General features: G+C 34.4%; 1 protein-coding gene across 1 annotated transcript in view; it reads left to right on the top strand.

The window, feature by feature from the left end:
* The first annotated feature begins 3,073 nt into the window (after window positions 1–3,073).
* Window positions 3,074–27,050, top strand: part of LOC105209117 (uncharacterized) — a 112,355-nt gene continuing 88,378 nt past the window's right edge. Inside the window, exons 1-2 of the mRNA XM_054232556.1 lie at window positions 3,074–3,100; window positions 6,772–7,297. Coding sequence (XP_054088531.1) covers window positions 3,074–3,100; window positions 6,772–7,297 — 553 coding nt within the window. The remainder of the gene's footprint in view (window positions 3,101–6,771; window positions 7,298–27,050) is intronic.

The raw sequence follows: 27,050 nt of genomic DNA, 5'->3' as shown, positions 1-27,050 counted from the left end.
CCCTGGCACTGCCGGCTACGATCACCTATTATACATTTTTATTACATTTCTTGCTATTTCATCAATAACCAGAACCTAATTTCGAGCGTGGACAACTACCGTAAAGTTGTATTACTGTTAATTTAACAATAGACACATCCAAATTTACAGCATGGACAACGACGCACAGATTTGTATTCGATTAAAAATTAATTTTGAAAAACGAGATTTCTAATTTGTATAAATCGATCTATATTATGTCTTTAATCGAGCAAAGGCCGGTTAATTAGTGAATTAACTCATGTGCGAAAGGCACATTCAATTAGTAATATTAGTCAATTAGCAGACGCAATTAAGATGTTATTTAACTTTTAGTGTTTGTTTCTAATCAATAGGGAATTTTTTAACATAGATCCGTCTTCTAGAAGAGGATTTCAATGGGTCAATTAGTAATAAATATGTGTTTTTCTTTTCTATACTTTTTGAATGATTATTTAGTAGTTAACTACTTTATTGTAAGAGAAATTTAGAACAGCTAGCAAAAAAATTGCTGAAGTTTCCTTAATTGGAGAAGAACTTCCTTGTATAGGGTATAAGCAAAGTGTTGTTAATATAGTCTAAACTTAAAAGAAATTCGATTCAATTAAGTCGGATTCTTATACGAATAATTAAACATTTACAGAAAAGAAATTAACAAAATACACTCTCCACTGTAGAAGTTTAGATACTCTGATTTGAATAAAACTGTTAAGAAAACTCTTGGAAATACCAAGATATGTATTAATAAGGTATCAGTTTTCCTTACTGAGTAACATTTAATGTAGTAAAAATAATGAATACGATGACTAGAAAATAAATACAAAATTACTTTTTAGATGAAATATAATAATTCGTATAGTAAACCAATTTTGGATTTATCAAATATTGAATATACATAGCAAAGCATAACTCATTTATGAGTGCAATTTTTCGCACAGCTGTGTAATTCTAGGCACTCCACCTGCATTTACTTCACCCTCCACATGTTTCAAACGCCGATTCACACCCTGCATTCGCGCACACGCCCTCACATCACCCTCAACCATAATTACAGTTATAGCACGTCAACACTTCAACAGCCTGTCGACCCTTACCCTCAGCAACAAACACCTTTTGGCATAGGCCAGGGACTGTAATAACACATTAGCAACTAGGCGGCTACAAAAGCAAACAATAATTATGAAAAGAAAAAAATAACAGTTATACACAACAGAGGGAGTATAATAAAAACAAAATTATAAAATAAAAATAAAATAAACGGAAAACAATCAGCAAATGTCTGACAGAGAATTTCTAAGCATGTTTATTTTGCATTTATTATTGTTGCACAGCGGCGCTCACACCCACTTTGGCGGTGCTATAAAATCCCTGTCGCCCTTCAAGCCTAAAGAGTTAATTTTTTTGCCATTCAAAATGTCAGCTGCTCGTGATTGCTTTCCATTTCGTGCGCTTTTTATTGTTTTCTTCATCCTCAGGCTCCTATTGCTACTGACACCATTCACACCGTTCGCCACACAGCGCTTGTGGCATGCTGTTTACACGCCACACGCGCACACATGTGCGTCCACACGGCGGCAAGCACAACCAAAGTAGCCTGGTTTTATTTAAAATCAACAAATCCACTTCCTTCCTGTGTGACGCAACGCGACAGCAAGGCAAGTTTAAAATTAGCCGCCTACATCGCTGCTGCTGCTGCTGCCACATCATCGACAATAATGACGCCGAGTGGCATGAAGTAGCAATAAATAAACACACTTGCAATGCGATTGTGTTCTTCTCCCTCCCTCCGCGAAACGCGCGGCATGTTTACAACTTTCTGATGGTTGACGACTGCCGGCTGCCGGCTGTGCTGTTGCCGTGGGACTTCCAGTCAACATAAGCGCTGCAACATGTGTTTAGCAACATTGAAATGTTTCGCCTCCATTGTGTTGCACCATGGACTCATATGTATATTTATATATACTATATATAAATTATTTTCACATTAGTGGAAAAGGGTGCAGAGCGATTTGTTAAGAGCGCGTGTTGGAATATTTAAAATTTTATTTGAAAATAATAACATAATCATATATACATAGGAAGGAGTTGACAAATGAAAGCGACAGTAGTTGGTTAGAATGAGTATAGTAACCACTCAGCGAACATTGGTGATAGCCATAGTAACAGTTAGGGCTTTAGGTTGATTGTAGAAGCTTGAAGATTTTAATTTGTTTCTCTCCTAAGACGGCTAAAGGTCATTAAACATGTGACTATAATTCGGTGAGACATAGATTCGAATGCCCTTCGAGGCAAAATACAAAGTCATGGTAGAGGATGGGTTATGTTCATGAATGATCTCATGAAAAAGCAAAATATTCAAATTGAACCTTGCTAACGGGGAAGGGCTAAAGTGGACCTTTTATGATTTTCCTAGGCTAGAAGGCTAGAAGGATCGACCTTTTTAAAGTTTGGAAACGAATGGAGTCGAAAGATGTGTACTGTAGCTTTGGAGATGTCTTAAGGCGTTTAGCAGCTAGTAGTTGAAGCTTCTTTCAGAATCCATCAAATTTCTTTGAATAGGAGATAATAGGACCTGTTCTAGGATATATAAGCTGGTTACCAACTTGAGGTAACTAAAGAATTTTAAAGTCGATGTTTAATGAAAAATCTAGATTAAGATATAATTTCTGGATGTATTTAAGATCCAAACGTGTACATATACGGGATCCTGTTCAATAATCGATACTTACAACAAGTATCCCATATGGTACTATATCATAATTAATATATCATAATCTTCCTTTCCTAAAAATATTCTGCATTCGTTCTCAATTACTCTTAAGTGGAATTCGCGCTCAAATCTCAAAAAATCGTGTGTGTTCGCCTAACACAATGGCTTGGGGTTGATTTGAGCTTAAATGGTTGCTTAAATTGTGTTTGTTTTGCTTGCACTTTTCTAACTCTTCTTTTCGTTCTAAAGAATCTACTATACTTGCGGCGTGTGGCATTTTTTGCAAGTGAGCTCAAGCATACAACCCGGCTCTGTCGAATTCACCGCATTCAGTTGCTTGTCAACATGTTGAGTGTGCGTTACGAGAAGCGGGTGATTTATTCGTGGTTGAGTCATAAACTCGTGTTATATGTGACTGATTTTTATAAGTGTGATATAAAGAATATTACTGATGGATTTTAATTTCGGCAGCGTGAAGACATGTGTATGAACATTTTTGGAATTTTAATTACCAATTACGGAATATTTGCGTGCTATTTATAAGCAAGAAAGCTTCATGTAAAATATCTTTTTAAGGAGCATATGTGTAGTGAAGCAAAAACAAGTGAAAAGTAAAATATTGTGATTCTATGTAGATTCAAAACCCTAGAGACACCTAAATCTATATGACTCACAATAATAAGGTTTGAAAAAAAATATTTCACGTTTTCTCACTGCATTTACATGAGATTTCACTTAGGAAATCTTGTCACTGAAAAAATAGGTTACATAAGCATTTGATACAATTAGGCGCAATGTTGAATAAATTATGTGTTTTAAGGCCTTATCTTCAAATAAAAAGTGTTGCAATTTATATATGAACTTTATATTCTTTTGGAGAAATCTGGTAACTGAAATAGGTCAGTAATCCGAGATATAATTAAGATAATTTGAATATGAGTGCTTAGATAATATTGCCGACAAATTATTTGAAAAAAATTGAATAGTCTATATAAATTTTTCCAATAAAAATGCCTCCGAATTTAAAACCCTATTTCGTCATACAATTTCTGGATCAAATTAAGTAGTCATTCATCTCAAATCGAATTCATTGTCAAAGCAAATATAAATCATTTTCGTTTACGTTCATTGCACCCACATTTTAAGCAAATATTTGCATTCCCATCGATAAAACATAATAAAAACCCAATTATTTCCAAAATATTCATATATGCTTATAATTTACCCAATCTTCTCAATTTTCTCCCTTGTTGTTGGCCAAAGCAATAAAATCTATAATAAACTATTCTCTCCCTTATTTCTAGCGCACTTGCAGTTTGTCACACATCATGAAATTGACGAATAAATGAACCATTGAACCGGCAAATAAGAACCGAAGGGAATACTTTGTTGAAATTTGAGTAGACAATTACTTGTGATGAGAAAATAAAACACCAACAACAGCAACTGGGGGAAAAAGTGCAAAAAAAATCACAGCACTGAGAAAGCATACGAATTGGCAACAAAACAAACAAAATGGCAAAAAGGACCGAAATAATCACAGTTTGCACACAGAAAGCAAATACAAAATAAACTAAAGCAAAAACAAAAAAATAGAAAAAACAAGAAAAAACACATTAAATAGTGCACACAAGCAGCGAAGAGACAACGAACATCTGCTTTCAAATATAAATGAGCAATGCTACGAAAGAGACGGAATTTTATTTTGAAATAGTGAAGGAGTGGCCAGCAATTGACAGCTGAACAGAGTGCAAAATGAGCAGAAACGATTGTTATTGTTGCATTGTGTGTGTGTGTGCATGGAATGTGATGAATCGCACAAGTGCCATTTTTCTAACAAATATTATGAGTGAAGCTTTTTGCAACAAAAACAAAAACAACTTTTTAAGAAGAACAATTGAATAAATAAATAAAAAATTAAGTAAAATAAAATAAAATAAAATAAAATAAAATAAAATAAAATAAAATAAAATAAAATAAAATAAAATAAAATAAAATAAAATAAAATAAAATAAAATAAAATAAAATAAAATAAAATAAAATAAAATAAAATAAAATAAAATAAAATAAAATAAAATAAAATAAAATAAAATAAAATAAAATAAAATAAAATAAAATAAAATAAAATAAAATAAAATAAAATAAAATAAAATAAAATAAAATAAAATAAAATAAAATAAAATAAAATAAAATAAAATAAAATAAAATAAAATAAAATAAAATAAATAAAATAAAATAAAATAAAATAAAATAAAAGATAATATTAAATATTAAAATATTAAATAAAAAATTAAGACAAATTAAAAGAAGAATGAATTGAAAAAAATATGAAAAAAATGAATTAATTAGAATTAGAATTAAACTGACTTAACTTGAATTATTAATATTTAGAAATCATTAAACTAAAATTAACTAAAAATTAAATTATCTAAAATTATCTAGAATTACTGTGAAAATAAATAAAATTTATTGAAAAATATAATAAATATGAAATTAATTGAAATAAATGTGATAACGCTTAACAACCCACAAGCCAATAATAATTCAAAATTAAATTATTGAACAAAAATAAAATAATTGCGTTTAATATTAGACCGCACGAAACGAAAATAAATCAATTTTAAATATACGCTATAAATAAAGATAACTTTCATAGAAAAAAAAATTATACAAAATTAATAAAATTTATCTTTACAGATTTAAACGACGTTCTATGAACTGGAAAATAAACTCAAAAATACCACAATTAAACAGCACATACTTTATATATGTTTACCATATATATTAAGTGAATGTATGTGTGGTGGTGTTGCAGTGAAAATTGAAAGTGTTTTGCGGCAGGAAATTATTAATAATGTGCGCGTTGTGGCCGCAGATTTAAGCTAATTAATTTGTATGCGCTTGCAATAGCTTACAATATACTGCAATTACAACAAAAACATCAACGACAACAACAAAAACAACACAAAGCCAGCATTAGCTGCAGTAACAAATTTTGTAATTACAGCAACAACCACAGCAAAAAATCAACAGCAATTATTAGCAGAAAACCCATAGTAGGGCAACGGATGCAACGCATCTGTCAGCGCACAACGAAGGCTGGGCTGCATTTATTAGTTGCTCACCGCAGAACCATAATCAGCTGCCTGCCATAACGCGAACGCGAACGCGACGACGCAAAGACCACATAATTCAAATAAAACACGCATCCGCCACACAGAATTATCAGCGGCGGAGCAGACAGTGTGCGCAGTGCAACAAATACATGCAACTACATCCGTGTCTGTGTGTGTGTGATCGGCGGAAAGTGCGCAAAGTGAAATTTGTGGCATTTGAATTTCGCAAATTGAATATAACAGCAAAATTGCAGCAGTGTGGCATGCAACAAAAAGTGTTGAACGCGCGCGTGTAAACAGTGTTGTCTTAAATTATTATTTGTGGCAATAGCAATTTAAGATTCCAACCAAAAGGGACCAATAAAGTGAATGAGATTTTTTGCTTGCAGCCGAGTGCCACGTCAAAACAAAAGTGTGTGTATCCGTTCGCGGAGTGTAGTCATCCACAAGAACACACATATACACTGAACTAGAAGTAAAGTAAACAAAAAACTATCTCAACACGTCCGTCGCGTCGCAAACGCAACTTTCGCTCGGTGTATTTGCGCGCGCCGCGTCTCGTTCGCCTGCTGGGCGTCTGTCATAAAATATCAATTTGTGATTTTTCAATTTTGCCGCCGACAGATAAACGCAAACGTGCAGCCACAGGAGGCGCGTCGCGTTGCCCGCAATATCCAGCGAGTGCACTCGATCATTTATTAGCCGCATTAGACGTGCCACACATACTAACTAAGTAAGTGGCGAGGTAAGAAAACTAATAATTCGTCTAGTGAACGCGTGTGGCAAGTGCGAAAAAATAAGCGTATAAAAACAAAAACAACAACAATATATATAAGTTATATACAAACACGTTTGTATTTGCTTTGCGGTGCGTATTTGAACCGCTGCGGTCTGTGGCAACATTGCGGTGAAACGTGCTCGCATTAGCTTAAGCCGCAATTGCCAATACACAAACAAACAACAAGAACATACGTAATAGCATACGTTTACACGCTGCTTAAGCCATTCAATTCATTCAACAACTTGACTTTGCTTGACTCTTGGCCAAGACATACTACCTGGCATCTCTACTTCCTGGTCTCCGCATCTACTTGCTTGCGTCGCTTGATTGAAACGCTTCTTGTGTATTGTGGTGCAGCGAAAACGACGTGCCACCAAGTGTTTGCTTGTAATTTGCGGTCAATGAAATTGCCTCTTAGCCGAGCCCTTGGCGGCTTCATGTCCTCGTCGTCGTCGTACGCCTCCGTTGCGGTTTCCGCGTTATCGCCGTCATCACAGACGCTACACGCCTGCCAGTGTGACGGGCGTGCGGCGAAGATGTCAACGTCGCAGCACACACACGGCAACTGCACGACGCGCAGCCAGCGGCAAGTGCGCTGTGGCAACGGGATTAGCAATTTTACGCAGTGCTTAATTACTTGCGGACTGCTTTTGCTCTTGGCTGCCGGTAATGGTAAGTCCCTTGACATTTTTCCCACTAACTACTTATGTGCGCTTGAAATTTAATGCTTATCGATTTTGTTTCGCAATTCTGCGAAAGCATACTTACTGTTAGTATCTTTCGTAATTAAATACTAGGCGGAAGCCAAGTCTCTTCGTTTTTTATAATTTTAATGTGAATAAGATATATATATAATAGATTTAATTGAAAACAAAGAAAAATTTAAACTTCAATGTGAGCGGTAACGAAGCAGCCTAATTGATTTAATTTGTATTTATTATGTAATATTATAGTGTCTAAAAGTGGTATAAAACTTTAAGACTAGCTAAGGAACTAACTAACTTTGTTGTTGTATTTTTGTGTACATTTTTTTATAAGAGAGCGGCGGTCAAAATTAGCGACCAGAGAATTGGCGAATCGAAGACGGTTATTATATACTAAAATATACTTTATAGGAACTGTTTCAGAATGAAAACGATTTGGATTTTATTATAAACTCCATTAAGTATTTCGGTATTGTTAAAATCCCCACTGTCTTTCTTCCGGATGTGATATGTAGTCTAATTGTGTTTCTCAAAATTACAATGGGTATAGGAGAACCGTGCGCCACATTAATATTAAAACTACTAAAGAACATTTTCGAAACAGTAGTTACAGTAATAGTTCATATCATGTCTTCGAACCGTATACCAAATATAAGGATATCCGTCTTCGCGCTTGACTTTGTAGCGATCGATAAACATATGAGGTATCTTTAGAAAATTTAGTGAGCATATTTTATTGAGCATCATTTGTGTTATTATTGCAGGCTCATGACATTGACCCATCCGTTTCTCTACTCATCATACAATCAAGGATTTTAATAATGTATTCTTTTTTATGATCCTTTTCGAGGTTCCCTACTTTTTTAAAGAAAAAGAAAAATTGATTGGATGATTATTGCCATTCGAAAGAACATTCTTTGATATTTATTTTTTAAATATTATCTCTTTCAAATGTTGGATGCGGCTACGTCTCAGATGAGTCCAATTTCCATTGAGTCCAATTTTCGATGAGTCGTTTCAGCATTTCGACTGGTAACTGGCGAATTGCATGCGTGTTGTTTTTCTGCAGGGCCTGAATCGAAGCAGGATTGTTCGAATAGACTTCAGACTTTACATATACAAACAGGCACAAGTCTAATGGTGTGATATCACACAACCTTGGTGGCCTAAAACGGGAAGTTATCCGCTCACCGAAGTATTCTCTCAATAAATTCATTTATTGATGCGATGTGTGGGAAGTGACGCCGTCTTGTTGAAACCACATGTCGCCAAAATCGCGAGCTTCAATTTCTGGCATCCAATAGTCGGTTATCATGGCGCGATAATGGTCTCTATTGACGATTACATTCTCATCGGCATCATTTTAGAAGACATATGGACCGATGATTCCACCGACCCACAAACCACACCAAACTGTTACTTTTTATATATGAAATGGCAGCTCTTGAATCTCTTCAGGTTGCTTGGTTTTCGTTCCGGAAATGTGACAATTTTGTTTGTTTATTACTCATTGAACCAGAAGTGGGCCTCATCGCTCATCGCGTCGACGGAATTTTTCAAGAGCTCATAGAGTGAAGGGATGTCGCTTGGTAAGGTCGAGCGGCTTCAGATCTTGCACAAGTTGAATTTGCACTATTTATTTATTTAAGATCTCGACTTTAAATTTAAGACGTCGGCGTCAAGTCGTTCAATACGTCAGCGCGAGTTTCTGCGAATCGACTCTCCACGGTCTTCGTGTATACTCTCAGTTCGGCTGCTATGTTTTCGTCACTGCTGGATGTGGTCTGTACAATCGAATATTATACAAAAATAAATGCTGGGTCTCAAGATGGGTGATGGTGTTGGGAATAGTACGCTTAGTAGGCCGATTATGTTGACCATAAGTTGAGCGAAGCGCGTGAATTTTCGTAATAAAGTTTAACTATTTGTAAACGTTGTTCAGGCGTAAGTCTTTTCATGATGAAATCCCAAACAATACTGAACAAAAAAAATAATATGACAACTTGACACAATTTTTGAAAAAGTACCTCTACTTGGATCAACCTATATTTTTTATTTTATATTATCTTGGTAGTAAAAAGATTTCGTGCCGAAAATCAGTGATGATCAATCTGGTTGATGGTGCCGCCATTTTGTAAACAGATTTTTTATTAAATATCAGGAGGAATTTAGAATATTTTCTCCTTGATATGAAAAATTACTGAGAAGCACTGTGTATGAGTAATATATATTCATGCTATTTTATCATTATTTTCTATTTTCTATTTTCTATTTAATATTAATATTACATACTATCTGAACCACAGGGTGAGCGTGCGAAAAGTACACTTAATTATTGTGGCGAACAAATTTGAAATAACACAGTGTTTATGCACAATTAAACTTTACGGTAAATAAAAATTTATTATGAAAATCCACAGAAATTTGGTTACGAATTTAAATGACGCAGCTGTTGCCTTATCATAGTCAAAAGTTCAAACCAAAAATATTTGGTGAATTGAAATTGCTGCAAATGCAACATTAAAACATTGTGGAAAATACAAAAAACAATAACAGCAACAACAACAACATTGCGGCGGTTAGCCGGCTAAATCTGCAATAGAATTTGTGTGAAATTATTTGCTTTGGCAATTGCTGCTGCTGTTGTTGTTGCGAGTATTGCAAATGTTTTATTGTTTTCGTTATTGTTTTTGTTGCTGTTATCATTGCAACAAATAAGCCTCAGTAAATTACGTCCAGTTATGCGTCTACAGCTGCGGCTACTACAACAAAGCATGGAAAGCCGGCGCTCCACAAACGGACACGGACACGAGCGGCGGCAATGGCTCGGGAGGCTCGAGCAGTAAAGCTCGTTGCTGTGGGAAATTAATCACGATTATAATTTAAGCTGAATTATGAGCTAAAGCTGCTAAACAACCAGCCAAGCAAACCGAATAACAACAACAGCAGCAATTCAGCTCAGCTAAGGCATGCCACAGTGCCGCAAGCTAGCCCAACAGCTCATACAACAAAATCAACAAGAACAACGAGCAGCCTTTATCGTTCACCACGAAGTTCTGGCACATCGAATAAACGCCGCTCGAATGCGCATTGCATTGCATTGCGATGGTAGTTTTTGTTGTTGTAGTTGTAGCATCGAAACAAAAATCTGCACAAACACAAACAAATGTTAAAGCAAACACATCAAATGCCAACAAAAACAAAAGTGAAGAACTTTGTTGAATTCACAGTGTTGAACATAGAAAAAAACCAACAGTATATACAGTTATAGTAGCAGCATTTTATAAAAACAAAAGCAATGGTAAAAAAATAAAAAAAATCTCTGCTTGCCACCCCATTCAGTTGGACAGCGGTCTCCGGAGTGTTTCAGAAGTTCCATTTTTAGTTACTTTTTATTTACTAACAGTTTTCGCCCGTTCGCTTGTTTTATCATTTCGAAGTGTGGTTGTATTTGCAAAATGTTGAAGTATTCGTACGGAAATAGAAAAAAACAGGACTACTCTTTGAGTTTTTTATTTAAGTTTTAAACGTTTTTCGAGTTGCTTAAGCTGAACTAGTATACTCGTATTTATCTAAGTGCTTGAGGAGTATCCACTTATATTATAATATTTTATTGGTGATTCTAAAATCGTTCGCTATTCAAAAATATATCCAGACCAAGCTAGAAAACTTTTAAAAAATCTTTTCTATGGAAAAATCTATCGCAAGGGATGAAGTTTCTTGGTTCCATTTCAAGTCAAAATGGTCCGAATTGAATAGTTGGTGGTATATTTGAAGATGTTATTTGAAGCACTAGAAACAAGTCTTAGGACGATTAATATGTGATCCAAGATGGCCGAAAGATATCGCTCAACTAGTCATTATCAAACTAAGAAAGAGTACATTGATCCGATCGTTAGATGAGTTGTTTTGAAAACGCGTGAGAAAGGTTTATGGTTAGACTTTTCATGAAAATTACCATTTGGAAACAAAATTTCATTTCTTCCAACATTGTTAATTAGAATAATGTTTCTTGAAGTGTTTATTGACAATAGGGCAAGATAAGTGAGCTCTTACGGCTCTTGCTTTATCCAATATATAAAATCAGTTTGAAATACTTAGTGAAACTCATTCATTCCTTCTTTCTATTCTTCTCCTGTCATTATCCGAAAGAGAAGAAACCTTACTCAGGGTTACCTCTGAATTTTAATTCTGGGGATTTATAAAGTTGAACCACAGTTTCTCAACAATTTTCGTCAAATTCTGCGATTATCTTAACCCTTAAACGCCTGGCGGTTCGTCCAGAAACCAACCACTATTTTTGTAAATTGTTCATGTACAAATATGTATTTTTAAATTAGGTCAGTCGCCACTTTTGTATGTATGAGCTTTGTAGTCATTTACATTTTGACTTGAGTAAGAGTGCAGCAAAAAAATAATTTAAAAAAAAAACTGTACTTTGAAGTGACTAACAGTCATGACAGTCCAGTGGTTTTAGAAGATCGAGCACAATGGCCACATGTCAATAAAATGTGGATCATTGTAAAAATATATATTTACCATGTATTTCTCTAATGAGCACCTAGTGGTTCTTCAAAGAATCTCCCAATAATAATTGAAAAAAAAAATCGTAGAATAAATGTTGTTTGTAACCGACAATCACAACACTTATAAAAACTTTGAGTGAATCGGAGTCATCAGGTTTTTAATTATCAAAAAATTCCTGGAATTTTATTGATGATTACAAAATGGAAACTATGAAAAAGGTTTTTAATTTAAAGATTTCAGACTAAATTTAATATAATATTTCTGCAAATCAAAATTTAATTTTAAATATTAAAATTGTAATATTATTGCCATTTTATTACTATTTTATCTAATTTATCCCGTTTAGTGTTTTTGAAAGTATTCTATGTCTATTTTGTCATGTTTTCTCTTCCATTGTCATTGTCAATGCCTCTGGCTATTGCTCAGCATTTATAGTTTACAAGCACTTAGATGTCAATGCATTTGTATGTTTTCTTCAATTTTATGGGCACATTGACAAAGTGTCAGTTGTGGTATGTTTACACCTCACTTCGTATGGGTTTCCCATCTTCTTCAGTACCACATATAGCTATAGCATGCGATATATACATACATAAATATATATATATAAGAATGGTGTGGGAGCACTCAACCCTTTCTAATGCATTATATATATTTATGTTTGTCTGTATGTATGTTTATCTGTATGGCCTACAGCTATACGAATTGCAGTTGTGTTCAACATGAAATTGTACTATAAAAATTTATTATTATGTTTTTGATATGTTAACAACTTAAGAGTTCGACCGAACTTCATTAGCGAACTCTTTGACTTTGTGTCGAAAATGTACTTTTCAACTAATAGAATTTCTTATGTCTCCAGAAATGTAATTGAATGAAATAACTGCATTGTTGTTGTCAATATAATGTCAACAAAACTATCAAAAGTACAATTTTTGGTGGGATAGGAAAGGAAAATGAGGAACCCCGTAGGAAATTTGACTTTCTCTCATTAAACTAAAAGTAGAAAATCCGACTTTCTGCTACTGAAAGAAGTAGTATTCCCACGACAGTCGAATCTTCATAATTAGAATGAAGCTAGACTTATATCACCCTAAGGACAGTCAATTTGGTAGCATTCAAAAGTAGTTGGGCCGTTAGTAAAGTAGAGAGCTCTCTCATTACAATTTATATAAAACTTTTCAGCTTTAAATTTCTTAAAATAGTATGTAAAATATTTTTCAATATTTAAGTGAGTTAATTAAAATCTTTTTCACATCCAACAAATTTTCCTACAGGGCCTCATTTGATTACTATCCACTCCATAGGATTTGAAAATTCCTTTATGCCATTTCAGAGAATATTGAAATAACTACATAAATGGATATCCATCTAACAAATAAATGTTTCACTCTTTCATTGAAGTGTCTTGCTGATTGCGACATGCAAAGTAACTTAATTTAAAAGATTTTCATTGCAGTTGAACTCAAAGTGCATTTTTCTGTGTGTTTCATTTTGAAAGCTCGAGGGTGACAATTTGTCACTGTGATGTTCTGTTTTCGACATAAATTCACTCTTTATTATTTGTTAGTTGAGTCTTAAAATAAAATGTTGGCATACAAAGAGCTTTCTCCAAATAAGCATAAATGTGAGATGGAGGAATATCATAAAAATATAATTATTCCTTCTCCTTTAGGCGGAATTTATTTATTTTTATGCGTAAAGGTAATTATGTATTATCAAAATGTTTTTTTTAGAAATCAGTAGGTGTAAGTCGCTGTTTCAGCTTTTCATTTTATTCCGATTAGCTCAGGAATATAAAAATATGTTTTTTATACCGAATCTAACATTGGAATATCTACTTTAAAATCCCAAAAGAAAAGCCGTCTCAGTTAAAAATCACGAACATTGAATAATTTCGGGTTTGCTTAAATATGATGAAACGAAGCTCAGAACGTTTGAAGTATAGGGGGCATGAAAGTTAAGATAGATGATGGAATCGAATTCTTCGGTATATTGAAGCATGTTTAGAAAGTGTTGTCTAAGCATCTATATTCTAATCAACGACAAGGTATGATGAGCTGTCTTGAAGGTCTTTCAAGACTATATGAACGAAGGTAATAATGTTCTGTTATATGTATTACACTTCCAATATGTCTTTCTAAAATAGTGTAACCAGGGACCACACTAAATGAATTGCTAAAATGGTAAACACTATGCCAGAACCTTTCAACTATAAATAACGTATGAATATCGGCGTGAAACACACACCTTTATAAACAACCACTTGAGTCCTTAAAGCATCGAGGCCACTTGAGAAACGATGTGTGAAATTGATGTTATATTTGTTGTTATTGTAGTTGATGTATAGCATTGCTATAGATGTCAACGAGCGATGCAACCTTTTAAATGCCTATTTGTCTGGCTTGCATGTCCAACTGTCTGCGGCAGCAACAGGAACAATGCATTTGCACCGCTTAACGGGTGACAGAACGAAAGGTCAATGCACATTTGACATTCAACAGTGACACTGATGGACATGCGCACACACACACACACACACACACAGATAACAACTGAGAATAAGTGGATATACAAATGATAGATCTGTGTGTTTCTAGAGTTTTGCACTCGTTTCCAGAAAGGTTCGCTAACTTCTACTATTCCTCCTTCAATCTGTTATTCACTGGGTTCTCGCTTTCAATGTCGCCGGTTGACAGGCATCCTATAACGGCGGCGTACATCAATATTGTCGGCGTCAATAGCGTTCACAAGTTGACATTCATGAGAGCGCTGCAGCGGTGTAATGTCAATGTACATTAGAAAAAAAAACAACAACAACAGCAACAACATTTGCGGCGCTAAAACAAACTAAGCGGAGAGACCGCATTGTAGGCGCTTGACATTGAAGCATTCAAGTGCCAAGGGCACTTAGTAATTTTCAATGTTAAACACACAAACATATAAATAACCGAACAACAACAACAAGCTAGCATCAAGAGGAACGAGCACTCAATGCTTTTACAAGCGATAAGATGAATTAACCCTAAAGTGGCGCAAACACACATACAAATATATGTATGTTAGTGTGTTTGTGCGCGTGCATTGCTTAGGCGCTCCTCTCGCACTACAACCCTTCTCAAGTATTAACGACCGTGTTCAACATTCTTCGGTACATTTATATTTATAATTCTCATTGTTGTTGTTGTTGTGGCACTCACTCCACACTTCCCTCCCTCCCTCATTTGCCTTCCACTTGCGCTGGCGCCCTCTCAAACAGCAAACAAACTACTCAATCTCCGTTTCTACGTTTCTTTTTTTTTCAACTCCCGACATTCACCTTTATTTCAATTTTCTTCAATTTTTCCGCTGCTGTTTCTCTCTTATGCTCTTCACTTCTTCTGCCTTCATCTAATGCTCACAGCTGAGTCTTCGCGTCGCGCATCTGTTATAGCTGAACATCCATCTAATCTGGCACTTGAATGTCGACGCCGGCATCGGTTTTCACGTTCATCTTGGCATTGATTGAGCTGTAGTTATTTATTGTTGTTGTTGTTGTTGTTTGACATTTTTATTGCCTTTATTAGGTGAATTCACGTTGTAAAAGCTGTCGTCACCGTCGCCGCCGATACATTAGTGTGTAATGCAGGCTGCCACATACATATGTGTGTGTAGTACATTAATGTTCGCATGTATTTGTAATAGATTCCTTATTCGTTCCTAATTTCTTTGTTTTCGCTGCTTGTAATTAGTATTAAATCAAGTCATGTGGTACACATGTGAATATATTATATATGTATGGTATGTAGATTAGCTCATGTGTCCTTGAATATGCTTCGAATTAAATTCCATTGTTGAATATTGTTGTATATATGTATTTCATATATTACATAATTTATGTGTGTTTATTTTCTAACGATTTTAGCAAGCGTTTAATGACTTCCAGCGACTAGATCCATCTTATGTCAAAAAAATTCGTAATTTCTGTGAACTCATCAGACATCTGCTTGAGTATGAGAGAGCTGATAAGATTTACAATTTTTTCTAATACGTTGAGATTTTAGGCATTTATGGATTTAATCGTTAATGGACGTTTTTTTTATAAAAAAATAACGACTATTTAACTTCTATAGTCTACGATTTTTGTTTGATGTTCTTCGAAGTGGTGTAAGATATGGCAATATTTATGCTTTACACTGGCAACTTATTCTAATTAGAATATACATACCCATATTATCAAAAATGAAACAGCAGCTGACGTTATAAATTGTGAGTCATATAGTTTTCGCACGCTAAGAGTATATAGTATAACGATTGTTTAGCGGAAGAAGTTTGGTTCTTTTAAAAAGTCCTGCCTAACTTTCCATCAAGTTAGATTCACTATTCTAATTATTGCTCATCATACCAGTTCCGGAGGAAACCTACAGTATATGACATATTGATCTTACTCATTGACTTTGCACAGAAAGACTATATTTTCTGAAAAAAAACTCCTCTTTTAAATATTTTTCTTGGAGTATGGTCATTAAAGAAATTTGGTGTTGAGTATTCACGTTCTTTGTTGTGTTGAACTTTCATATGTAACCAAAATGAGGGCGCATTTGGCTCCATCTGATCAGACTCTGGATGAGCTGAAACTATTAATTTAACCAAATTTATAACCAGCATTTACAAAACTAATGCTTCAGTGCGATATGTGTACAAATCCAAAGAAGTATTAATGTGATTATTGCCACATGTATTTAATTAAGCTAATTTAAATTACATTGAAAATTAAAATGAATATTGAATGATAAACTCTTATAGCCTTTTCGCACAGAAGTTAATTGATCAATTAACCGGCTCGATTAGAGCGCTGATTTCGATCGATTTACCATACAAAATATAAAACTGATTTTTCAACATTAATTTTTAATCGATTTGAAAATGCCATGCAACTCATAGATATGTTGTCAATGTTGTAAATTTGGGTGCATTTATTGATAAAATAGGAGTTATGCAACTCGATGGCAGATGTAGATGCTGAAAATAATGGTTGTGGTTATTGATAAAATAGCGATCAGCTGATGAAACTTAACAACTTCTTCTGAAAAGCAAAAACAAAAATGTATAACAGCTGCGCGTTTATTGAGTAGCCGGCAGTGCGTAGGGCAAAAATTTGGTTTCTCAATTAAAATCTTAATGTATCAATTAATTTGGCTGTGCGAAAGGCTATTAAGCTATATATAGTAAAGTTGCCACTCTTTTTGGAATTTTGAAGCAATTGAAAAAATACTTAAACTCAATATATGGTCGTCAAAAAATAGGTTACCAAATTTAAAAAAATAAAATTTATATTTAAAAATAAATTTGTTGATAGAAAATGAACGTTGTTGAGATCCCATTTTCTTTTTAAATTGAGGAGCCATTTTTTCACATTATCATAATTTTCGATAAACATGAATTAGACAATATTTCCCATCGCTGTTGCAGATACTGTTAGGCTTTATGTGTAAGCCTTTTTAAAATTCAGCCGACTTTGTGCAATTAAAATACGGACAACACCATAAATAAAATGACACACACCCACATACTCGCCTACAAGCAGTTAAGTTTGAATCAACATTTTACGCGAGTAAATATTTCCCAATTTACTATGTGTACTAGGTGGTTGCATGCAACACATACGTGCATGCATTTATTATAAGCTTGCACTAGCACGAGCGCGCTCAGTTGCCGGATGGAGTTACGAAAGCAAACAAATTACCACATTAATTATGTTAAAATTGTAAATCTCCATTTTGGCGCACACATGCAAATTAACTAAGAGCGAGAAAAGCGAACAAAACGCGCAGCGAACAACAACAGCAACAATAAAATGCTGAAAAACAACAAAATAGCCAGTGAAAACAATTACCGCAGACTTGAACACAAGCATACACTCAGGCGCATCGACAACAAGTAAACACACATAACGCTGTAAACGCCAGCATATTTAAATAAATTTGTCTTTGTATGTGTGTTGGTGCCGTTGCAACACTTTACTGCAATCGTTAACCGTCCCCGCTCCCTTCTCTAATGTAAAAATAAATTGTGGCACTCTGAAAATATTGCCTACACTCAGGCGCTGTGCCTGCTGAATTTGCAAAAGTAGCGAATTTACAAGCGCGCGCTTGAAAATAAAAATAAAAATATAGAAAATATTATGACAAAGGCTCGAAAGTCCTCCGAAAATCCATCGCACTGCGAAATTGCCGCAAAATGTGGCATGCACAAGTTCGCACATAAACAAGGATATGCGCAGAGCACTCGCAAGCAAATGTATACTATTTCATGCAGGCATATCTAGTATGCGCTATATTGAATGTACACTGGTGGGTGTGTGCTCAAAGCAAGATATAAACATGAATTTGCGCGCGAGTGTATGCATCGCATACAGGAATATGAATATGGAATATATGCTCTTCGCTAAATTCATGAACTTGCTCATCCACGTACGAATATACTCGTGCTGGTACAAAATACACTGTTTATTTAGTAAACTAGTTGAGTACAGTGTATGCGCAAAGTAGGCTGACAAATGTGTGGTTTCATTGGAAGGACTGTAATAATTAGATTGTTATGCGAAAACTCTTCGATTGGACTTCGTAATCTCTTTAGTATGAATATTCTTGAAGGAAAGAAAGATCCTGAGAAGAACCTATAGTCATTATAAAAGCTGGTAAATGCTAAGCTGAACTCATTTATCAGATTAAGATTTGTAAGTGGTCTTGAACTCAAGTTTAACTCCTCATATATTTTCCCTTAAATAGGAAAAATATATTAAAATTTTAATCCTACTCTTTACCGCTACCGAAAAACTCACAATTTTCATTTATGTCCACAAACTTCTCCCACACACTGTACTGTACAATGCATATGCGCCTCCACATCGCTTCGCCGTTGGATTTGCACGCTTTCGCAGATATGCAATTTGTTATCGTTGGCAGTTTATTTGCAGTTTCATGGTTTTCTCTTAGTTTTCTCGCTTTGCTAAGCTTTAGTGCAGTTCTAACTAACGTCGGCGTCATAACTAACTTCTGCTTTGCTCAGTTTAAACCGTTCGCCGTTCGAATGTGCGCTTTGGCAACTGTGCGAAAAACTTTGCAGGCGTCTAAACTAAACCAATTTTCATGGCAACCTGAGTTCATTATCATCATAATTATAAGTTTTTAATTGCAAATAATGAAAACGGTGGAGGAGTGAAATAAACAAATACATTAATAAATATTGTGGAAAACATCTGTTTATTAACCATTGCTATATTTTAAGGCATTCTATAATATTTTGTCGTAACAAAAAATTAAAAATGTTAAAAGCGACGAGGTTAAGACATTCCTGGCCGTTAAGATTGGTGGAGATGATGTTGAGGTATTCTCCATATTGTCAGTATCAACACAGAAATCTTTGGTACGAGGAACAATTTTTTTGAAATATTATATGTATGTATGAAATCAAGGGTTATCAATTGATGTATATTTATCTCTCGAATTTATCGATTTTCGTTCAGTCAGTGTTTTTTAATGCAATATCTTAAGAGGTTAGGAGTAGTCAGAGACACGAAAAAATTAGAATTTGCAGTAATTTTTTTTTGCATTAAATCATGTTATTTTACCAAAGTAATAATATTGCATTATTACACAATTCTTGTTTTGACTTGAAGTCACGAAAAAAAATTATAATTTCCAAAGTTATAACTCATAACTGTTTGTGTTGAACTAGTTCAAAAAAGGCACTTACGGTGACAATGTGACAGTCATAAGCTCTTGGAGATACATCTAAATCAATCGGATAAGAAAAATTAACATAATGACGGCCTAAGGCCATCTAGATTTTTGGGCTTAAAAAATCGAGATTTTTGAAAAATATCCTAAAAGCTGTATAAATTTCAATAAAATCTACTTAGCGGTTTTCGAGTTACAGTCGTCACCAGTTAAAAAAAAATAGTTTTGAGTAAAACGCATATAAAGTTTCACACTAGCGTTTTGAGTGCCTGAGCGCGTTTTGTTATTTGTCGAATAACTCTAAAAGTAATTATCGGATCAACTTAAAATTTCCAGAGAATATTTTTAAGATATTACACTTAACGAAATTGCAAAAACACAAAAATTGATGTTTTAAAAATCCTGACTACCCCTAACCTCCTAATGAATTTAGGTAAGAACCTCGTGAAATATTATGATATCTCTACGAATTAATGTTAATAATTTAATTAATTATTAATTGGGGAATGATTTGGTGTTGGCATTCCTCTGTGGAATGAAAGTTCGCTCTGGTTTTATTTATAGACCCGACTTTTCCACGAACAATGAAGATTGACTGATGGAATCTTAACTATTAAAAAATTAAATATATTAACTTTAGAGTATGTAGTTGCCTTTAGAACGCTTAACTCAGAGTTCCTTCTTGATACATATCTATTTCTTTGTTATCATATGACATTAGTGAGTTCAAAAAATTGGGTTCCTTCTGAAACGTAGTACTTCCTAACATGCTAAAAATATAATATTTTAACTAATTAAAAAAAAATATTCTTGAAAACAATTTTTTAAATACCATGAATGATCCATTCTTAGAAATTTATATTTAATGTTTTTAGTTCCAAATTCATCATATAATTTGGTTACTTAGATTCAATAGATTTTTTTAACACGACACTGCCAACTTTTTACTTTGTCGAGTTCATTTAATTTCTGGTTTGAAAATAGATGACATTATATTATGTCAATATGCTTTTTTTTTAAATAAACATATTGTCGAAATAGAGTTCCCAATACCATCGGATATGGATATAACAAGGGTAACTCCAACTTTTGCTCTAACCTTGACTGCAAAGTTTTCTGAACTTGTGATTTTTTACTATAATTCCAAAATATTTTCGATATCGATTTTATCAGGTCTGTAAAAATTTATTAAAATTCTTCTAACTTCCCAACAGTCCAATTAGTTCTAAAGTCAGTCAACTAATTCTAAATTTTTTTACTGCCGACTGTCTTTTTTGGATAAATTACATAAAAAACTGTTATTTTTTATGAACGGATGTTCTATGAAAAATCAATAGTGAAATTGCGTTAGAAATATACTAGTTCCAAGCTAGTCCTTTACATATTGTTAAATTATAATTCTCAATAATAATGTTAATTTTGATTTTGTAAAGATTCTCTGAGATTTTTTATAAAAAATAAAACAAATCTTTCTTTAACAATTTTTGAAACAATTGTTATATATGTATCTCTTCTCTCTAGTTCTATTGTAGTAAGGAAACGTCAATGGTATATTATTTGTTTTGAATGGTATTTCTTGTTTTGAAGTGAGCAAGAATATCGACATTCCTTCTTAAGAATTTAAATTTAAAAATTAATAATTTTGAAATTACATTATGTAACTCCCTAAAATCGGTAGGAAAGTATTTTGCTTTTGCTGTTCAATCCCAAAAATTCATATATTTATGCTCCCCTGAAATGCAATTTGTTGTGCGCACCAAATCCAGCCCTCTCGCCTGCGTGAGCAAATTACCATTGGTAACAACAACAACAATTAACAACAGAAGCAATAAAGTAACTGTAACTGAACGGCAATTCGGCGACACCAAATGCATGTACGAGCGCCCAATATGAACTAGCAATAAGCAAATACTAGGTGTAACTGTAATACCGATAGTATTGTTTACAGTTATTTGTATGCTTGTTTAGCTGCCACAAAACATTGCGGTTGCGGTTGCAGTTACACTTTTCAGCTAAATGTGGGTGTTAACCGCTGCAGCCAAATGCGCGCACTATTGCGGCTGTGAGCGTACAAAAGCACACATGCAAACATATATATATATATATGTATATATGTATGTATATACAAAGCTGTGCAGCGAAGGCATAAAGTTTGGCAGTTGCACACACACACACGCAAGCGTGCCACAATGCGAGCTTATTTGCTTTGAAATTCCCTGGCAACCGCATTCATATAAGCGTGTGTGTGTAGTTGTAAAGGGTGATTTTTTAAGAGCTTGATAACTTTTTTAAAAAAAAAAACGCATAAAATTTGCAAAATCTCATCGGTTCTTTATTTGAAACGTTAGATTGGTTCATGACATTTACTTTTTGAAGATAATTTCATTTAAATGTTGACCGCGGCTGCGTCTTAGGTGGTCCATTCGGAAAGTCCAATTTTGGGCAACTTTTTCGAGCATTTCGGCCGGAATAGCCCGAATTTCTTCGGAAATGTTGTCTTCCAAAGCTGGAATAGTTGCTGGCTTATTTCTGTAGACTTTAGACTTGACGTAGCCCCACAAAAAATAGTCTAAAGGCGTTAAATCGCATGATCTTGGTGGCCAACTTACGGGTCCATTTCTTGAGATGAATTGTTCTCCGAAGTTTTCCCTCAAAATGGCCATAGAATCGCGAGCTGTGTGGCATGTAGCGCCATCTTGTTGAAACCACATGTCAACCAAGTTCAGTTCTTCCATTTTTGGCAACAAAAAGTTTGTTAGCATCGAACGATAGCGATCGCCATTCACCGTAACGTTGCGTCCAACAGCATCTTTGAAAAAATACGGTCCAATGATTCCACCAGCGTACAAACCACACCAAACAGTGCATTTTTCGGGATGCATGGGCAGTTCTTGAACGGCTTCTGGTTGCTCTTCACCCCAAATGCGGCAATTTTGCTTATTTACGTAGCCATTCAACCAGAAATGAGCCTCATCGCTGAACAAAATTTGTCGATAAAAAAGCGGATTTCACATTTCGAACCGAACACTGATTTTGGTAATAAAATTCAATGATTTGCAAGCGTTGCTCGTTAGTAAGTCTATTCATGATGAAATGTCAAAGCATACTGAGCATCTTTCTCTTTGACACCATGTCTGAAATCCCACGTGATCTGTCAAATACTAATGCATGAAAATCCTAACCTCAAAAAAATCACCCGTTATTTTAGGTATGCGCGAGTTTATTAGTGTGTGTGTGTGTTCACTAGCATTGGTATTTGTTTGTGTTGCACTGTCAATTCCTAACAATCGCTGTTGTCGGTAATTAAGATACGTTTGCTATTTTAACAAAATTAGTTGCAACATTTAGTTGTGGCAAGGTAACGCTGTATTTATGCCTGTGTGTTGCACAGACAACTGTACTTTTAAGTACAGGTATGAGAGCGGTACTACCTAGTACTAATCACAGCAGATTATTTACACAAACACACCCAGCACCGCCGCAAATGCCACGCCTGCCTTTGATGTAACTCACACACAAATACTACCCTGCAGCCTGTCTAATCTCATTAGCGAATAGCGCCAACAAAATTTTTGTTTACCAACACAAAGTTAGAAATCGTTGCGTTGACACTATTTTGGCTGGATTTAGTTTGGTATTTGCAAAATGGCAACGAAATATTCAATTACCACACAACTAACAAGTATTAGTAAATATTGTAAAGGGCTTAGGTGGAGGGAAGGGTAGCTGCTGCAGTTTGTGTGCTTTAACGTGCTCATAACGGCGTAAATTGAATGCATTTCATTTGACTCTCTAGTTGTTATGCAAAGCACTCGGATTAATGCTAATTTCAGTGAGGATTTTCGGGATTTGTTTATGCCAAAAAATCTATTTGCATTGAAAATAATATTCATAAATAAGCTCATATTATGTTCCTGGCATTAAATAATTCTAAAACTGAGTTGTAATTACTTACGGTGACTTAGGCTGCATTTTATGACTCAGCAAATATGTATAATGACCAAATAGACAAATGGGAGGTATTTGTGGCACATGGAAAGTAGATTTATTGATTATAATATATCATTGAGATATTATTAAAAAGCTTTAGACCAATTAGTAAAATATATTAATGCTTTAGGTGTACCAAAAGTTCATTTCAACGTAAAGCTTTAGTCATGACAAATAGCTACGGCGTACTCAATACAATTCTGTTTATGGTAAAGCTTCAAAATGACTAAATGAGATGTAATATCTTTGAAAATGTAGATTATAATCGGTTATTTTCACTTTGTTCTTACGTTTAAGTTAAGCTTTCGCAAAAAAGTTCAGTGAAAACTAGATGAAAGCTCAACAAATGCTCTTATGGCATTATATATAGTGTAACACATCGATTGACACATGAAGTATGCCATTTTTTTTGCCTGACATAAATTGTTGATGATAATTTGAAATTTCGAAAGTCGGATAAGCTTTGACATATCCAAAGTATCCAAAACTTAAGATGACAGCGTTGTATGTCTCTACATTTGTGATTGCTAGAATTCCAAACTGTATTAATATTTACGAATTTGAGAGATCTGATAGTATCCGTATTGTTGAATCTTCAGTTAAGATTCTTACCAATAAGAGTCTCTCTTTCTGTTATCACATTTGTGTAAGTGTTTCTGTTGATTATCGTCTTCGCATTTCGCATGAAATGAAACATGAGTGTTGATGAGAAGTTCAGTGCCGTATACGTACAATATTTCCAGATCCAGGTCAGGTCCATCTTCCTCAGGATCAACACGTAAAAAGATCTCAAGGAAAACGACAACAAAGAAAAATACATAGACTACTCAGCATTATTATTTTTGGCTCATAATCCTTTTTTCTAGTGTATAATCATGTCTTTATAGCTTATAATTCAATGTATTTTGTTCATTACAAAAAAATTATATTTTTTCGTATTTTTACTCTTCTTTCTCTACATTTTTAGGGAACTTTCATACAAGTTATGACTTTTTGGATTCTATCACGTGAAAATGCATCTCATCTTCCTTCCGAATCAACTAAAAAGGGAAAATTGATTTTTTGACACCTAAGCCCCCTTTCCGTAGACCAGGTCACATATATTATCTACTCGAAATATCATTAAATAAATTGAAAACTGTATAGGAAATCTAAATGAAAAACATATTTGATAGATAAGCAATACTTTAATATTAAAAGCTTTAGAAAACAACAACATAAAGCAGAAGAATTCTAAAAAAAAATTAAAGTAATTACCAGAAAAATCCCAAATCTGTACAAAAACGAATTTTATCAGCTACAAGCTTAAATTGTAAAAGTTTTTTTTTGTATTTTACGCGCTTCGCTCTACCCTTTTTATGTTGTGCTAACATTGTTGCTTCAATCACATTTATTTATGGTACGATTCGTTATATTTGTAGATCTGCCGCTGATACATTTGGCAACCCTTTCCATTTGTGTGTAAACAAGTATTTATTTGTCTATCATTTCATTTCAGTTACTCGCTTTTTCCTATCTACAAATAGCATCGCAAGCGACGACGTACCGCAGCTCGTGGGCAAGTTTCGTCGGTGGGGGAGCGAGTAGCGGGTATGATTGGTGCGAGTGCAAAGGACAACTGGTACAAAGCACTAGCGACTGTACTAAATGTACAGCCAGAGAGAGAGCTTATCTACATCTCAAGCATCGCAACGCCAAACCCACAAGTTTTCGCTTGCTGGCTTGCCTGCTTACTGTTCGTTTGTCTGTCTGTCGCGTTAGTTTGTGAATGCGCTAGTTAGTGTGCCTCTTGCTCGCCATTTAACCAGCTGCCATAACCTCGAATGTTTTCACTAGAGCTGGGGCTTACTATTTGCTTGTTTGTTATCGCAGCTAAGCCATCTTTGCGCACGGAAATGGTATTTCATTCTTTTTGATAGAGTTTCTTACCCGAGCGTGTAGTGGATTTTACGCTTTATAAATATTTTTCACATCTTCAAAGCGAACGTACAAAAAAAAAATTGAAACAAGAAGAAGAAATTGTGGCGCTATCGTTGCTTTCGTATATTCTGTTTGTGTGCTGCGTGGGTGGTGAGGTTAGGGTTGAGCTAGTCTGTGTTTTGTTGCAAAATATTTCAGCGATGCGTTAATCTGCGAACAAATTGCTAACGGAAATTTTTGCACTACAATATATGTGGTCTCCACTCTACTAGATTTAACTTCTCGCTGTGTGCTGCAGTACTTTAAACTTTGGACTTTGTTGGAAATGAATTGTTTTTGCTGCAAACTTTAAGATATTGCCACCTAATTTCAAATACAAAAAATACTTAATTTTTCCTAATAATTATAATTATCATAATATTACTATTCAAAAAATATTTTAAATAAATTTTTATACTCTCGCAACAAAAGTTGTTAAGAGACTATTATACATAGATTTGTTCACATAACGGTTGTTTGTAAGTCATAAAACTAAACGAGTTAGATATAGGTTTATATATACCAAAGTGATCAGGGTGAAGAGTGGAGTTCAAATCCGGGCAACTTCCATAAAAATTAAGATATCTTGGCGAAACTTGGTACACATGTTCCTTGGGACCGTGAACCCCGCCACACAAATAGGTTTTTTGTGTATATCTCGCAAACCAATAAAGCTATTATATATAAACCAAACTGCAGTCGGTTCCCTTACGTACCCACCACACACCGCGCCCACCTCCCATACAAAGGCTAGGTTGAAAATTACTAAAAGTGCGTTAACTCACTAACGAAAAACGTCAGAAACGCTAAATTTTACAGATGAAATGGCAGAATGAAGCTGCAAGCTGATTTTTTTTACAATATGGAAAATGGGCGTGGTGTCGCCTACTTATGGGTCAAAAACCATATCTCAGGAACTGCATAACATCTGTGGTTTCACTTGTGAAAAAAATATCGAAATCGGACTATAATTTTTCAAGGCCCCGGATCGAATATTGAACATGATGAACTCAGCGCCCAAGGGTAATTTTTACTCGAAAATATGGGTAAAACTCTCAGATAATTTATTGTAATTTAGGGGAAATTTTGTTCGTCTAATAGTGTGTCTCTGTTCCAAAAATTATTAAAATCGGATCATCACTTCTCCTAGCTCCCATATACATAATTATAGGTTTTTAAAATATACAGTGGGCTTTATTCCGCATATATTGGTTAATGTGTGAGATATCTTAGCAAAATTATGTGAGCATGTAGTCTTGGTGGTGAAAATGAGTGAAATCGGTTCAGAATTACCTCAGCCCTCATATACTACATATGATGATTTCCGTTATTGTGTGTTATCTTAATAAAAATATAGCAATAAATTGCGAGAGTATAAAATGTTCGGTTGCATCCGAATTTGGCTTTCCCTTACTTGTTAATATTAAAAATGAACTATTTTTGATTTTTTGCTGATGAATTGGATATTCTATTTCGGCTCTTAAAAGTATGCCAAGTAAGGGCTTTACCGGAAAGAGTTGTTCA

This window comes from Zeugodacus cucurbitae, chromosome 2 (assembly GCF_028554725.1).
Source record: "Zeugodacus cucurbitae isolate PBARC_wt_2022May chromosome 2, idZeuCucr1.2, whole genome shotgun sequence".
In the NCBI taxonomy this organism is placed as follows: Eukaryota; Metazoa; Arthropoda; class Insecta; order Diptera; family Tephritidae; genus Zeugodacus; species Zeugodacus cucurbitae.
Note: the sequence above shows the minus strand (reverse complement) of the source record. Positions and strands in the feature narration are given on the sequence as shown.